Source organism: Accipiter gentilis, chromosome 3 (genome assembly GCF_929443795.1).
Source record: "Accipiter gentilis chromosome 3, bAccGen1.1, whole genome shotgun sequence".
Taxonomy (NCBI): Eukaryota; Metazoa; Chordata; class Aves; order Accipitriformes; family Accipitridae; genus Astur; species Astur gentilis.
In genome coordinates, this window is record NC_064882.1 from 32,001,734 (window position 1) to 32,016,615 (window position 14,882).

Here is a 14,882-nt window from a genome sequence, read left to right on the forward strand (position 1 = left end):
GCTGTTCTTTCCTAATTAACTCCTAATTATTCTCATCTCTCTTTCCTTTTACAAAACTGACTGTCAAGAAATACGTTAAAGCTAGGGTAAGTCCTTTTTTCCTTCTGAAATTGCACAATACAGAATTCTCTGAACGCTTGTTCTGATTTTAACTGTTCTCTCTTCCCTCCAGATAAGTCTTATTCAGTTTATTGCTACTAACTTTAGTTAAATCTGAAGTCTTCCAGTACACAATTCATAACTACTTAGTGCTGTCAGTGAAGTACTGATTCAACGATTAAAACCACAATATATTAGTTTTAATACAACTGTTGTTGTTATATATAATTTGATATGTTGTATTAGAAACAAAATAATCTATGGAAGATCAAAGCATGTATATATAATGTTAAAACAGGTGGTCTGTTACTTGTAGTAATGGCTTGAATTTTCCCCCCACTTCCTTTCTAATAGAGCACTTTAAATCAGAGCATTAGGTTACTGAAGAGGACATCATCTGAACTTATGGTAAGCTTTTCTTTCTGGCAACAGGAACATTTTTATGTGTTTTAAATCTATCTGCCACATGTGCAGGGTGTATATTTTGAGTACAGCTTTTTCTATTTCTAGCTGTTCTGTTATTGGAAGAGATTGTAATGCATTGAGGTAGTAACAGGGATTTAGATATCTTTTCTGCACAGCATTTTCTACCCTGGCTTTCCCTTCCTTATAGAGGAGAGAAGGAAAAAAAAAAAGAAGAAAAAAACCCAAAAAACAAAAACGTTTGGGATATTTTTTAAGTATGAATTGTAAACTTAATTGTCATGTGATAAAATAGACTTCAGTACAGTTTCATATATTGTGTTATTCATGTTCCTAAAAATGTAGTTGTTTTTTATAGAATCCTTAAATACAAAACTTAGGGGGAACAACTGAGAAACAAAATACAAAAATACAACTAGAAAAGAGATCTTTGTGATTCACATCCTTAACGACCTCTTGTCTAATGTCCTGCTCCCACTGGGGCCTGTTTTGTTAGCATTGTACTCGTTACCTTCCTGCTTCTGCAGCATCAGCCTTGCTGAGGGAACCTGGATCTGTATAGAGGCTTCCCCAGAGCTGCCCGTGTTCCCCTTCTAAGTAGCAGCTAGCGCCTGCACCACAATGAGACCAGCTGCCTTCATGCTCTGCCAGACTCAGGAGAATAAGTAACTGGATGATTACTTTTCTGGCAGCAGAGCTTTCTGTTGCCACCAGCCTGCCTTGGCTCTGGTAGCAAGAATCCAGCCACACCAGCTGGCACTGAAGAGTCATAGTCACAACAGCTTGATGGGCCATACCTACTTCATTTCTTCCCATTAAGGTTTTCACCCATCCACAGCAGCAGACCAGCTAGATTTCTTTTAGAATCTGTGATTTGAACCTGGATGGGGAGGTAAGAAGCCATGAAAGGTGTTGATAAGAAAGGTGTTGATAAGAAAAGGAAATGTTTGACCCTTAAGTATATTTAAGAAATGTCTCTAGAGTTTCAGGCTGTATGTACATTATCCTTTGTGTGTGTTCTTTGAAAGACTTTATGGGGTTGTACATATACTGAAGTGTCTCAATCCTTTTGGATATTGATTAGCAGCATATTCTAGCTGTATAGAATGATATTCTAGTAATCAGGAATTGTGATAGTATATGGCCCACTGTTTTCTTCCTGTGCACTGTGTGTGTCTGTAGGGTATATACATACATTGATGAAAGTATTTCCACACTTAAGGAAAGGAAAGACAATGGAAAAGAAAGCTGATCTAGTATATAAATTAGTTACATAGGTTCCAGGAAAAGATATTATTCGTAACCACTGATACCTTCCCTTTTTCAGTAGTGAGAGAATTTTGTGAGATGACCATGAATCCTTAAACAAGCTCATGTTCTGTCTGGAATTGCATGTTTTGTCAGGTTTTGACAGGACAGTGACTCTGGTTTATCAAGAGAATAGGCTCCTGTCAATGACTGCAGAGCCATTGTAACAGCCTGAAAGGGCATGCATTTATATTAAACACTGTCTCTTCCTCTCCAGGTTAAGGTGAAAAATGTCATTAGCGCTGTTAATGCTGCTCAGCTTCTCATAAATAACAACGCTTCTCAAGTTATTGTCCAGGTAATCTCTACTTGATTAAAGTACATTAATTTATGATGTCATGGAGATAGAGGTTCTCTTACTTTTGTTCACTTACTTTTGTCTGTTCCTAGGAGACAAAAAAGTACATGGATACCATAGTTGGCTACTTTGAGCAATACATTGAGTGGGTCAAGGAGTCGGTAAGGTGCATTTACTTCATAGAAAGAAGCTGCATTTAAAAAAAAACAACAAACGATTAAAAAGCTAAATAATAATAATGTTACTTTGATAGTATGTTTTATAGTTTCAGTTTGTAAGATATTTGTACTTATTATGAAGGGGAAAACTTGTCTTCTATAAACAGTATTGTTGTCTTTGAAGTAGAGTAGAAATGATGAGTTGTGTTGATTGGAATTAAATGCAAATATAACATTGTATCATTTGTCTAGGGCTAGCCTGAAATCTACCATTTGTCCTAATATTGCACTGAGCCTTACCCTGCTTAGTTCAGATTGATGTCATTAGCATCTTATTTTATTTGTCTTTCTTCAGCTGCAGCCTTTGAGAAAGTAAGCTGATGTTTTAAAGATGATCAGTTGATAGCATATCCCACTGGAATTTATTTTGCATTTGGATAGGGTGAGAGATAACAATTTAGTAAACAGTATCTGTAACTGTAAGCAAGTTTTGAGATTTGTATTCTATTCTGTTAGATACTCCAAACTGTATTTTTTTTAATCTGTCTTTCAGATTGCCATGGAGGTAGCAGCATGCAAGCCTATTGCCAATGTGATAGATACAGCAGTAGATATTTTTTTATGCAGCTATATAACTGATTCTGTGGTAAGAAATATTTTCTGTTACTCAAAATTGGGACATCAAGTGGGAAATTCTTTGAACATAAATCTGCATTTAATTATTCTGACTAGACTATTCTGAAGTATGATAATAAAGTATCACATCCAAAGTTATGCGAGGAAAAAATGTTCTGATCTGGATCTAGTCCAAAGCCAAACCAGTGCTGGACTTGTTTTAGGTTCCCATTAAACTTAGGTTTCTATTAGCAACAATTCTGTAAAATTAACCGTTCTTAACTAGATTTCTTCCAACTTGAATTGGAAAGTAAATACCGTACTACTGGTTTGGAATAAAAATTCTAGACAGGGTGGGTTTCAGTTTGATTTCTTGATTCTGATCCACCTTGAAATGGAAAAGCATAAAGAACTGAAGTTTCAGCTGTAACCGTTTCTAACTTAAGGGGATGGGGCGGGGGCAGGAAGTGAGTGAGAAATACCAAGGAAAAATTTTCTCAGGTATCTTTCCTGGAATCTAGAAAACCTGAATGAGGTTTTTATCACTTGACTTGTAGCAGACAGATCTTGATTCATTCCTGTACAGTGGAGACTTTGAGCATGACTGGTAGCAGTATATAAGGGTAATAGTGGCTTTTTTCGTCTTGCCAAAAGAGCTTGGAAAAAGGACAGTATGTATTAAAAATGGGATAAGAAATCACGTGCCTGGAAACCACCTAAAACATCTCCTACCTATTATTTAGCCTTACGGCATTTTTAGCCAGGTCCTAATCATGCCAGCAGTAAATGCATGTAATCAATCAAAGCCAAAGCACTCTAACCTTGATAATGCTTAACCATGAAATGCTTAACCTTGATAATGCTTAACCATGAATACCTCCTAACCTGCCGTTGATTATCTCATATGTTACAGAGCTTCTGTTCTCCTTTGTGTAGCCACTAACCATCTGGTGGAAGATGGACCACAATTTTCCTGATGATAGAACTTAGCTGAGTCACTTATAAGTCAAAATGCCTCCAGCCAATACAAATCAAATTTGAAAAATCATCATTTTAACACCTGGTGATAACTCAGTTCAACTGTATGATAATGAAATTAGTTACACAAACAGGCTGCAGTTAGCAAGTTTAAAAGTACCTTGAAAAAGTGCTGAAAACTCAGATTTTGGCAAGAACCACAAGATAGACAAATACTTCAAGAACGGAAAAAGAAATCATGTGGCTAGTAAATTAATGCTGAGACACAAAATTACCTTCTAGCCCAAGACTTGACTACATTGAAATAACTTTAGGGCACTGTGGCTGTGTAGCTTTGAGCAACTTCGGACATATTCCTGTTTGGTTACATTTGTAAGATGGTGGTGTTCTTACTATAGTTCACACTGACAGTAGAGATTGCTTAATGTGCCCTGTTCCACATTAGTACAAGGAGCTTCAGATAGTCCACAAGACCAGTGCCACTAATTTCTACTGTGTTCTTTGAGTAACAATGCTTAGAATATTAAGCAAGGATTCAGTATTTTTCTGATAAATTTTCTCTGTGATCTTTTTTTCCTGGATTTTGCTGTGTTACAGAATACCTTCTGGTTTGGTTTGGGAGGCTCTTCGATATTTTTAATTCCTGCCATAATTTTTGCTGTAAAACTCTCCAAATACTATCGTAGAATGGATACAGAGGATGTGTATGATGAGTAAGTATGTATTCCTAAGCTAAATGGCAAATGGATTGAAATGTTTTTTCTAGTATTTCACGTGAAGGCACTATAATCCTTAAACCTTCTGGGCTGTCAGATTAGAACTGCATGTGCTTGTGAAATACTGCAGGTTTCGGTTGATGCCTGCAAAGTGGTTTGTGCAGGTGGGCTTTGGTTGCCTTGACTTGCTATGATTCTGTGCAGATATTGCCAGCTCTGACTTTGAGAAACTTATTTCAGAATGAGATCTTCACAGCTTTGTGTACAGCATTTATATCAATATCTTCCAAATGTGCAAATGATTAGCTTTGCTAAGTAACCTGTTAAGGTGAATTATGCCTGCTTTGTAATCTCCTTGAATTAATTATTTACTTTCTTACTGTCTTAGTTATTCCTAACCAGTCTTTCCTTTTTCAATTGCAGTTCCTCTGTCTCAGGGACTTGGCATTTTACTTTATGATAACTGTTCTTACATATTTTCCTATCATTTTGTTTTTACTGTTTCTTTTCTTGTCTTTGTTTTGCTCATTCATTGTTCAGTTAGCCTGTGCACTACATTTCTCAGATTTCATACTGGTCATTTTTCATTACACATTCACAAGTCAGTAAAGCAGAAACAGGCATGTACAGCCAAAATTACTCACTTATTAGTGTCTAGTTAATGACTCCTCCTTTTCTGTATTTTTTAGTGTTGAAACTATACCCATGAAAATGTAAGACATTTTTGCTGGTATTTGTTAAAGTTACTTTATTCAGGTGGGAGGGTTTATATTTTTAATGTAACTTGTTACTTCAAGAGAGGTAACATGTTCTGTTTCACCAGACTTTATAGATAATCTTAGAATATCCAGCTCAAAAAAGAATAGCTAATTAAATAATTAATTTTTGGAGAGTATAAAAGTATTAAAAATGTAAAATTATAATTATGCTCTAACTCCTGAGTGTTACAAAGGAAAAGTTAAATTCTGTTGTACAGACACATTTTATCTTTGCATATAATACTATCATCCATGTACATGTCTTAGAAGCCATAGTGTACATAGTGCATCTTATAGTTAACATGGTCTTTCTTGGTGTATTTATTTTATTACAGTACGGAAAATGGTAATAATGGTTATCATAAAGAGCATTTATATGGTATACACAATCCTGTTTTTACAAGGTAAACCAAGTCTGCAACTGCATGCCTTCATGTGTCCTTACTTCATCTACTATATTAATAACCTATCCAATTTTCTGCACGTTTTAAAGTGAATCACTTCATTATCTATTTATGGGGTTTTTGCATGATTACTCACTATAGAAAATGCTGTATGATTTATATTTCTTAAATATTTTTTACATAACAGCAGATACTGTAGTAATTTCCAGCACCTTTACAAAGCAATTGCCTAAATTTGATCTTAAAATCTAGTTAATTAGGTATTTATCTAGGACAGTGGGTGGTCCTAAATTGATAAACATTAAAATATTCTGATAGCAGTTGAAAGTGATAGGATGGGATGCATTCCTACTCCTGAGTTGTTTTATTTTTTAGATGGTGAGAAGAGCTTTTCCTGTGCAAAAGGCAGGTGCAGAAAACATGAACAGAGAAAATGGGTGTTCCTGCTAACGTAACATCACAAAACAAGAAATTCAAGTTGTCTTTAAAAAGGAGGCGATTTGGGTTCTTTTCTGTCTCTACAACTCCTGTGCTGTAAAACCTTAGCTAGTTGTGAGACATTGAGTTTCCATAGGGGTAACATAGGATGTCCCACAACTTCAATATTTGGGTTTGCCAAAATATCCAAGTTGCTTAAGGAAGGATCTAATTTATGATTGAAATGTGTAGCTCACTGTGCCTTAACTTGCAACTTCATGACTGAAAGTATAAGTTGAGTATTGGCAGAGAAGTAAGATATCACCATTCTTTCAGTAATAGGTAAATAGCAAGAGAGCTCAAAGTTTGGAAGTCTTGCCAGATTTTATGGCTGGATTAGTTGTATATTATTATTTATTGGAACTGTATTTTACAATAATTATTTACTGACCAAATCTTGACTCCACATTTCCTTTTGAAGGAAGTATTTTTATATAGTGATGTTTTTAGTGATATTTATGGTCACAGTTGCTATGGTCTGTTCTGCAAATGAAGGGTACTCCCTAAATTAACCTACCTGTTTAATTCAAAAGTAATCTGCACTGGCATATCTAAGGACTCTCAGTTTTAAGGACTTCTGATATTTTACATGAGAGGAAACTAATAATTGCCCAGGCCTTAGAAGTCCCTTTCTGATCTTTGAATCTTTGGTATGATTGTTAATACTCTTCAGGTTCGTAGCACGTTTTCTGTGATATTTCAGTGATTGATGAATAGTTTAATACAGTGTTCCTGAATAAGCTAAAAATTACTAACATACAGTAATCTTTTAAACAAAGACCTACGAGTTCAGTCCTGACTTCCTTTTCCTAAATTTTAAGTTACTCAAAATGGCCTTCCATAATAAAAAGTAAGGATTCAGTTTGAAGCAATGCTGTCTTCTGATGTGTTAACAGATAATTTGAAAAACTCCTAATTATGAGATACATACTTGGAATTTCTCAGTCTGGGATTCCCATAGCAATAGAGTCTTGTTTTTAATTTTCATTTCAGCAAACTCTTCACTTTTATGCTATCCTTGCTTTTTCTCATTTGCTACAAATTATTTTGGGAGGTACTTTGAGAAAAATGACTTTGTATAGATCTCTGTACACCTGTACTTTTGCAGGTGTAAAGATTCCCATATGGTGGGTTTTTGTCCTTCAAAATGAGCTGGATTATTTTGCTGGAAAGAGATGCAAATATCTTTATAAATATAAAATATGTAAACACAAGTGTGAAATCTATATGAGGTATATTTATATTTGTATAGATATCTCACGCAGGTGTTTTTATATACATGTTGAAGATGGAAATATCCTCAAATGCAGCCACCATTTTTGTGAGAGCAGAGTTGGAGGCTGCATTAAGTTCTCAAAGGAGTGGTGTATTGAAGAGGTAATCCAAGCATTTCTTTCTATCATGAAACAAAGATAACCAGAAAGGCTGATAGAGAAAACCATGAATCTGTTTCCTCTTGTTTGAAAAATTCTTGATTAAATGGGTAAAAGCTTGAAAACAGTTTGTGCCAACTGAGCTTGTCTCTCCTTAGTTAGACATGGTATTTCTGTTCCATTTGTGGGCAAAAGAAAATGATGGTTTTGGTTTGTGTTTTTTCTTGTATAGCTCTGTGGAACAGTGGTAACACATACTGGAAACATTAAGGGGTAAGTAATAAGCTTTTAAAGTCAATTCTAGGTTTATTACTACTTTACTATTTTTAAGAAGGTTGCTCTGCTTTCTGTAACATGAGTACTGTAAGGTTTAAAAATAAAAAAAAAATTATTGAACCATATTGATGTTCATATGAAAATCTATGCGTCATTCTGCTTAAATTACATAATAATTCTGTCTTCATCAAATTTTCCTGAATTGTTTTTGTGATTATTTCCAGGCTATATAAATGAGGCTCAAGATTCTTCTACGGGAATATATCATTATTCTTCCAAGTGTATTGGCATTTGCATTCATCTTCCAAAATCCTGAGCCACTTGTTTTATGTCACCCGTACTGTAAATCCCAAATGTACTATTGAATGTTATGCCATAAACTACTGTACAGAATATTTTGCGATCAGGGCACTGCCTCTCAAATACCACTGTTCAAGGCTTGAATTAAAATGGTTTTTTTGTTTTTTACTTTTTTTACACTGGGCTTTCTACCTTATATCACAGTATATAAATTAATTAGATTAACAGCCTTTGCCTAGCAATCCTCTGACAGTTGGTCAAGTTCTTATCTTAAATTGTTGATTTGTGTTAAATGCAATACATAAACGTTTACATAAAGATACATTTTTGTATACAGAGACTTTTGTATATACATTTTTCTTAAAACTTGTGTTTAGTTAAGATTTTAATATTGTATAATACTATTCACAAATGAATTTACCAGCATGATCAGTGTTGCTATTTGGTGCTCTTGAATGACCACTTTGGACTAAATTTGAAGTGTAATGGGATCCACAGTGTCTCTTTGTCTCTGAAAAGTTCAGTTGCAATTTTGTTTTCTCCCTCTTTTTTTAATTATTTAATATTTAGTGGGTTTTGCAGTATAGACCTAAAAGGGACTTTTTGGAGAAGTTTGTTTTGAAACTCGTTGGGTGGGAGGGTTGGGAGTGTGTGTGATGCGTAATATAGCGAAAAAGCTAAGCTGTCTAGAGTTCAGTAGTACTCAAAAAGAGCATGAGAGACATCATATGTTGGTGATTTTTAGAATGCTTTACATTCTCTGTCTCCCTTTTCCTCATTCACACTCACTTTTGTAATGTCCTTAATAGTATCACTGTTAAGCTGTGGCTCTTTCAGGGGGCAGTGATAATATTTTTGCTAAATAATTTCAAAATATGATTTCCAATATGGAGATTCAAACATATTTAGCAATTGGAGTTAACTTTTGTACTATTAAGAGTTACTGCCTTGAATTTAGGCATACAGTTGCGTTGCTGAATTAGTTAACAGCAGAATTCATCAACAAGACCAAAAGCATCTATGTTACTAGTATAAAACCTTTTGGCAGATGAAGTAATTGGGTACATTGATCTAAAATAGTGTCTCTTCGTATATCAGTATTGTTAACTTTGTTTCCAACAAAGTTCATTGGCCTGAAGTAGGGATAATCCTGTAAATCATTCATATAATTTTAAGGAAATACTGAAAAGTGATACTAATCTTTGATCTGGAATAACCTTAAGTTTTTCATTTTTAGGTCATAAATGGAAACATTTCTAATTGACAGTATGTAGCATATGTGTATATGTAATGTTCAGAACTGCAGATTTTTAAAAGTTTCTATTTTTAATTTGAGAAAATGTTCCCAGTTCATTTAAATAAAAAAGAACTTGCTTAACTACCTGATGTTTGATTCTCAATTGTTTTGTTATGTAGACCTGACTCAGAAGAGTTGCACCGAGTTAAAATCTTACGAAAATGAATTTTTTTTACCCTGATTAAAAATTCCTGCTATATTTGACCTTTGTTGATGACTTTAGCTTAAGCAACCTAAGAGACTAAGAATTGGAGCAGGAAGGACTGAAAGAACAATGACTGTGGGTGAGGGAGCTTCCGACTTCCACAAAGGATGTGATTTATGCAAAGATGGTAGGATTCAAGCTAATGAGTTGTGGAGGATATCCACATACCCTGCAAGTGCTCAAGGTGTTGTTTCTGTAGTAGGGACAGCAGAATTAAATGTTTGCCATTTCTTCAGCTCCCATAGTTCACTGCTGGCATCCTAGCTTAATTTGTAAAAGGACAATTGTTTTCCACTGATATGACAAACCCTGAGCTGTTTCATCTGAAGTGCAGGCAGAGAGAGGACACAAATGTCAGATGGGAGTGAGACAAACGCTTGGCAGTAACATACTAACTGTAATACATAAATATACCAGAGCTCTTGAGTCCTTATCCTTGTAGTCTGATTTGCTTTCATGATTACACTTCAAAAACTTTCAGAACTGTTATAAAGTAACTTTTAAGTTGTTTTGAACTCTTTAACAATTATTAGAACCAGAGAGAGAAGTGCCTTTAGTTTCTAATCTAGGAACTGTCGATGCTGTCATGCATAACCAAGTGTAAATAATACATTTGTTTGTCAAATATTAGGAGGTCTTAGAGTGCTTGCAGTAGGGATTTGAAATCCTTGAAATGAAGTGTGAGGTGGGCAACAAGATTCTTCTGTCTAGCTGGATGATGGGTGAGAAGACTCCTCAGAAAACAACAGAAGAGAGAATTGTAAATCTTAAGTAGGCATGTACCATTGCTGTTTCTCCCAAGACTTGACAAGAGAGCCACACCACTGTGCTTTGAAAGAGACAGGAGGAACAAATGGCAAGAAGCTAGAAATGAGCCCTCTACTAAAAATGTTATTAAATAGCCTTAGGGAGGGGATGAAAAGAAAACAATGTTGTTCTTCTCTGTCAAATGATATTTAGTCATGGGGAACTTCATGATACGTTCACTGGAAGAACAAGGTTCAGGCTACTCAGAATGGCTGTTCCAGGTAGCTCTGTCTTCAAGCAGGCAGCTCTTAGACTTGCTGAGGTGCCACAGCAGCTAGGGACTCTATTGTCAAGTATTAGACAAGCATTTTTTGCAATTTTATTTTTTTGTTCTGCTTCGCTGTTGAATGTTTTTGCCTTGGTATTTTCTTTAGTGACACCTTCTGAGTGGCTAGGTATACAGAATGGTGTTGTATTCCATTATGTATGGCCATTCTTAAGCCTAGGGTTTCTAGCACTGCACAGTTATTCAAGTATACCTAAATAATACCATACGCCTTCCAGAAGCTGTTCAGGTCAGGCTGGGTGTAGCATACACATCTTCAAAAGAAGTGCCTAGTGGGGTCTTACTAGCCAGAACAGTACTGTGGCTTGCAACAGCATGGGAGGGATTTTTCCTTATGATCTCCTGAATGCCAAGGGAGTTACCATGATTTTCCGTAGCTCTGCTTTTAGTTACTGCAGCAGAAACTGCTAGTACAGGATTCTGCACTAAAATATTTCAATTCTCTTGCCTTTGTTTTATGGTGTTTTTACAGCTCATTTATTATCAACAGGAAAATAGCTATTTAAACAAAAAAGTGAAAGGTGATAAAGCACAAATATGTCTGCCATGCTCTGGGGTCTATTCCCTGCTGCTGAGACCTATGATAAGCTAGTTCTGTTGTCTTGCTCTGTTGGCTGAAAGTAACCCATGGTGTGACAACGATGATAAAAAATTCCAAATGTTTGGTTTATATTTAGGCCTGTAATACATTACTTTGCTAAAGCTTTATTCCTTATCTTGCTTAAATATTCCAAGTCTAAAAATCTTTTCATGGCTCAAAGAATGTGATTCTTCCACGTGTCCCCACTGCGTGTCATGTGCTGACAAAATGAAGTACTAAAGTTGCATCCTTACTGTGCAAATCCACAGAAAACGCATTCCACAAATCAGCCTTTATTAGTAGGACAAATTTATAATCATCCAGATGTAGCTGAATAGATTGCTTTGGCACTTCTATCTGTTTTTACTTCAGTATGGTCTTACAAGCTCTGGCATGAAGATAGCTATAAAGCAGCTGGAGAATGGAAAATATCTGTTAAAAATCAAATATGACATGTTCATCCTGCATAGGAATGTGCTTCTCAGTTATACAACTATCGTTCTGTATTTAACTGCATTTACAAGATTTGTCTTGTTACCTTCTTGGGAGTTCACAGGTTATTTGACATTCCCTCAGGCTATAAATTATGGGTACATGCCTACTGAAGTGTGATTTATTATTTTTATTAAAAAAAAACCAACACCAGCTTTGCATCCCACGTTTCGCTGGAAAGAGGCTTCTTTGTGCACCAAGCCTTTAAATTGTGAGCAGCCACTTACTGCTTTCACTTTTTTGGATCGTGTTGCTCAAGGATCTCAGTCAACTCCTCTCACCATGAAGAGTTTTGCTCTTCTTTTCCTAGTAGTGATCTGTGGCATGGGAGGATTGGGACAGAAGGTGAAGCCAAAGAAGAGAAGCAATGGTGAAGAAATAAATTTTCGGACTAAAACCAAAGATGTTTGCACAATGAGCATGAGTGGGGACGAGGAGATGAAACTTAGAATTGAATGCAGAAGCCAAGGCATGTCCTACTGGTGCGAATTCACTGGCAAGCCATCAGTCTGTCGTGCTTTCAGAAACAATCCAAAGATTTACTGGAATCAGATTGCTGTGGAACTTAGAAAGCTCCCACACGCTTGTGAATCCACACAAGTGTTGAAGACCACCATGTGCCAAAGGGCTCCCACAGAGGCTCTCATGAAGCAAACAGCTGCTGGTATGGAGCCAGAAGATCTAGCAAACCAGGACAAATCAGTCCAGAAAACTTCCACTTCTATGAGGGGAGCAGGGAAAAACTCTGTTAAAAAACTAGGGAAACCTCCAGTACTGCCTCTTATAAAACCAACCCAACATGGTCAAGGGTCTGAAAACGAAACAGAAGCAATGAAACTGGCGCGGGAACATTGCTGGGAATCCCTGCATGGTTTCTGCTCCTACATTATTGGCATCTTTAGAGGTTAAGGATTTTCTTCAGGTAAAACTCCCATCTTGAAGCACAGCATAATATACCTAAGAGTAATCCTGTTGTAGTTTTGTTTTATTTTAATCTTGAGGGTCTGTCAGGGGTGTGGACAGAGGGAGGTTCTAGGCTCAGTCACTGAAATCTAATGTGGCAAAGCCTGTAACTGTGGCTTCTGAAAGGCTGGACAGCCTAAACTCCCAGTGATGGCTACTAGTTTGGGAATCCCTGATGGCCTCCTGTGAGGTCTTTAGTATGTACTGAGATGTTTGTCCTATCTGTTATTAATCCTGTGGTATTTTAGTTCTAACTGTTTGAACTGGGCTTGGTTTGACTTTTGGATTTAAGCCAGCAAAGTAAGATAAATAACAAATGTATCAGATCCAATAGCAAATGCATCAGCTAGAACAATTTAAAACTACATTCAGAAAATGAGAGGATAAAGCTTGTTCATCAAAACTGCTAGTTAATAATTAACTATTTTGATTATAAAAATTAGTTCATAAACAACTTGCAGAAATGAGTAAAATCAAACAGACTGTCTTGGTTTGTGGGTCTATTTTCTGTAGGGGCAAGAGGGGATTGAATGTCTGGTAAGTCTCAGGTTTTCAGCCAGGATTTAAAAAGGCAAAGCCCTCGCAGAAGTGATTGGTTTTGTACCCACTTCCATTTCAGCTCAGCTGGTGACTAAACCTGGCAAATTTTTGACAGAAATGGGAATATATGCAGCATGAGCCAGCAAGTGTTCAGGCTGCTAATGATCTTCCTTGTGTTTAATACAGCAAAGTGACTAATTTTTTTTCTTTTTTGTTTTGCAGAGCAAAATTTTTACAGCTGAAGAAGGGTCCGTGCTGTAGTTTAATAACTTAGATGTAAGAATTCTGGTTTAAAAATTAGTCATCTCTATAAATCTTGTAGCTGTTTTCTGTTTGCACCCCTTAACAGCCCTGAAAAATGCATGAAACTGGAGTGACTGTACTTAAAGTGTTAGAATGAACTAACTGTTCCTAGGTCTGTTACACACCAAGGTGTACTGCATTTATGTAACCAAGGTTCCACTTTGAGTGCTGACCTTGAATAGGTTTTTGTGTGTGCTGATTCACTTCAATTTGTTAAAGATGAAAGCTGTAAATGATGCTACAGTTAGTGCAAACAATAAAAATAAGATTTTTGAAAACATATTCAGTGTGCATTCTTAAAATTTTAAATGGTGCTACTTGTTTATAGTCACAGTATTTGATACTTGTTTCTTAAGAGATTGTTGGTAGAACATGTAAGAGAAGTTACAGGTCTGAGTCATCACTTACCCACTGTGAACATGTTTTCATTAATATTAATATTTTCAATGTTACTGTGTTTATATTACAATTATAAGTTTCAGCCAGCAAGGAAAAAAAGATTGGAGAAATAAAAAGAGTAAAATAAGAATACATTTCTAAACATAGCAGATTAGAAGTGTTCATCTGTGATACATCTGCAGAGTTCAGTGTTATTAGGATCTGTTAGCGGTAATATTAATGTTTGCATTCAGTAAATATTCTGAAAGGTATCTCATATCTGTGCACTTGGGCACTTGCATAAATCTCACCAAAACACAAAGCAAGACCTATTAGCCTGTTGTCAGAGATTACAACACATTTATAGTCAGACTATTTTTTAACAATGATCCCTTTTGTTCCCAAGGGAGCTTCGCAGCAGGGATAAAACTGGAAAAACTTTGTACCACAGAAATTAGTAGTGCTCCATATTTGCCATTAAACGGTTTCTGCAAGGTATGGTTACGCGCAAATACTTCTCCAGCTTTACTCAAAGATTTGTAATTCTCACTTCATAATTCCAGATCATGACTGTCCAAGCACTAAACTTTGTGCCTTGTACCAAAAAAACTTGAAATAATTTTCTGTCTCCAAAACTCCTGAAATATATGGAAAGGAATAGCAAGTAATGAGCAAGGGATCAGTGCAGAAGGTTGTATGTACAAGGCAGAAATATAGCTTGAATGCTGATTAAAAAAAAATGCAAGCTCAAGCAAGGCTGTATTTTTGTCAGCCATAAATCTAATGTGGTTAATCTTCATTTTGTAGCTTCAGTTACCCCTTCCAGGCTCTTGTGCTGTGAGTAAAAA

At 35.9% G+C, this 14,882-nt stretch overlaps 2 protein-coding genes across 15 annotated transcripts in view; both read left to right on the top strand.

The window, feature by feature from the left end:
- The window catches only part of PROM1 (prominin 1), a 71,694-nt gene extending 61,588 nt beyond the window's left edge, over positions 1 to 10,106 (top strand). For 6 of the 14 annotated variants that reach the window (XM_049791794.1, XM_049791766.1, XM_049791756.1 and 3 more), the window contains 9 exons: positions 69 to 86; positions 454 to 507; positions 2,048 to 2,128; positions 2,221 to 2,289; positions 2,840 to 2,932; positions 4,477 to 4,592; positions 5,689 to 5,757; positions 7,840 to 7,880; positions 8,108 to 10,106. In XM_049791794.1, coding sequence (XP_049647751.1) covers positions 69 to 86; positions 454 to 507; positions 2,048 to 2,128; positions 2,221 to 2,289; positions 2,840 to 2,932; positions 4,477 to 4,592; positions 5,689 to 5,757; positions 7,840 to 7,858 — 519 coding nt within the window. In that variant the 3' untranslated portion in view covers positions 7,859 to 7,880; positions 8,108 to 10,106. The other 8 variants (XM_049791804.1, XM_049791832.1, XM_049791849.1 and 5 more) reach the window with 5 other exon arrangements.
- Positions 10,107 to 10,117: 11 nt separating this feature from the next.
- On the top strand, positions 10,118 to 13,924 carry FGFBP2 (fibroblast growth factor binding protein 2). The gene is made up of 2 exons (XM_049792070.1): positions 10,118 to 12,772; positions 13,576 to 13,924. Exon 1 carries the CDS (start codon positions 12,133 to 12,135, stop codon positions 12,757 to 12,759), a length of 627 nt encoding a protein of 208 aa, XP_049648027.1. The 5' UTR covers positions 10,118 to 12,132; the 3' UTR covers positions 12,760 to 12,772; positions 13,576 to 13,924.
- Positions 13,925 to 14,882: the final 958 nt, after the last annotated feature.

Excerpts from the sequence above, each read along its gene's own strand:
- FGFBP2 (XM_049792070.1), top strand. The coding sequence starts at position 12,133 with ATGAAGAGTTTTGCTCTTCTTTTCCTAGTAGTGATCTGTGGCATGGGA.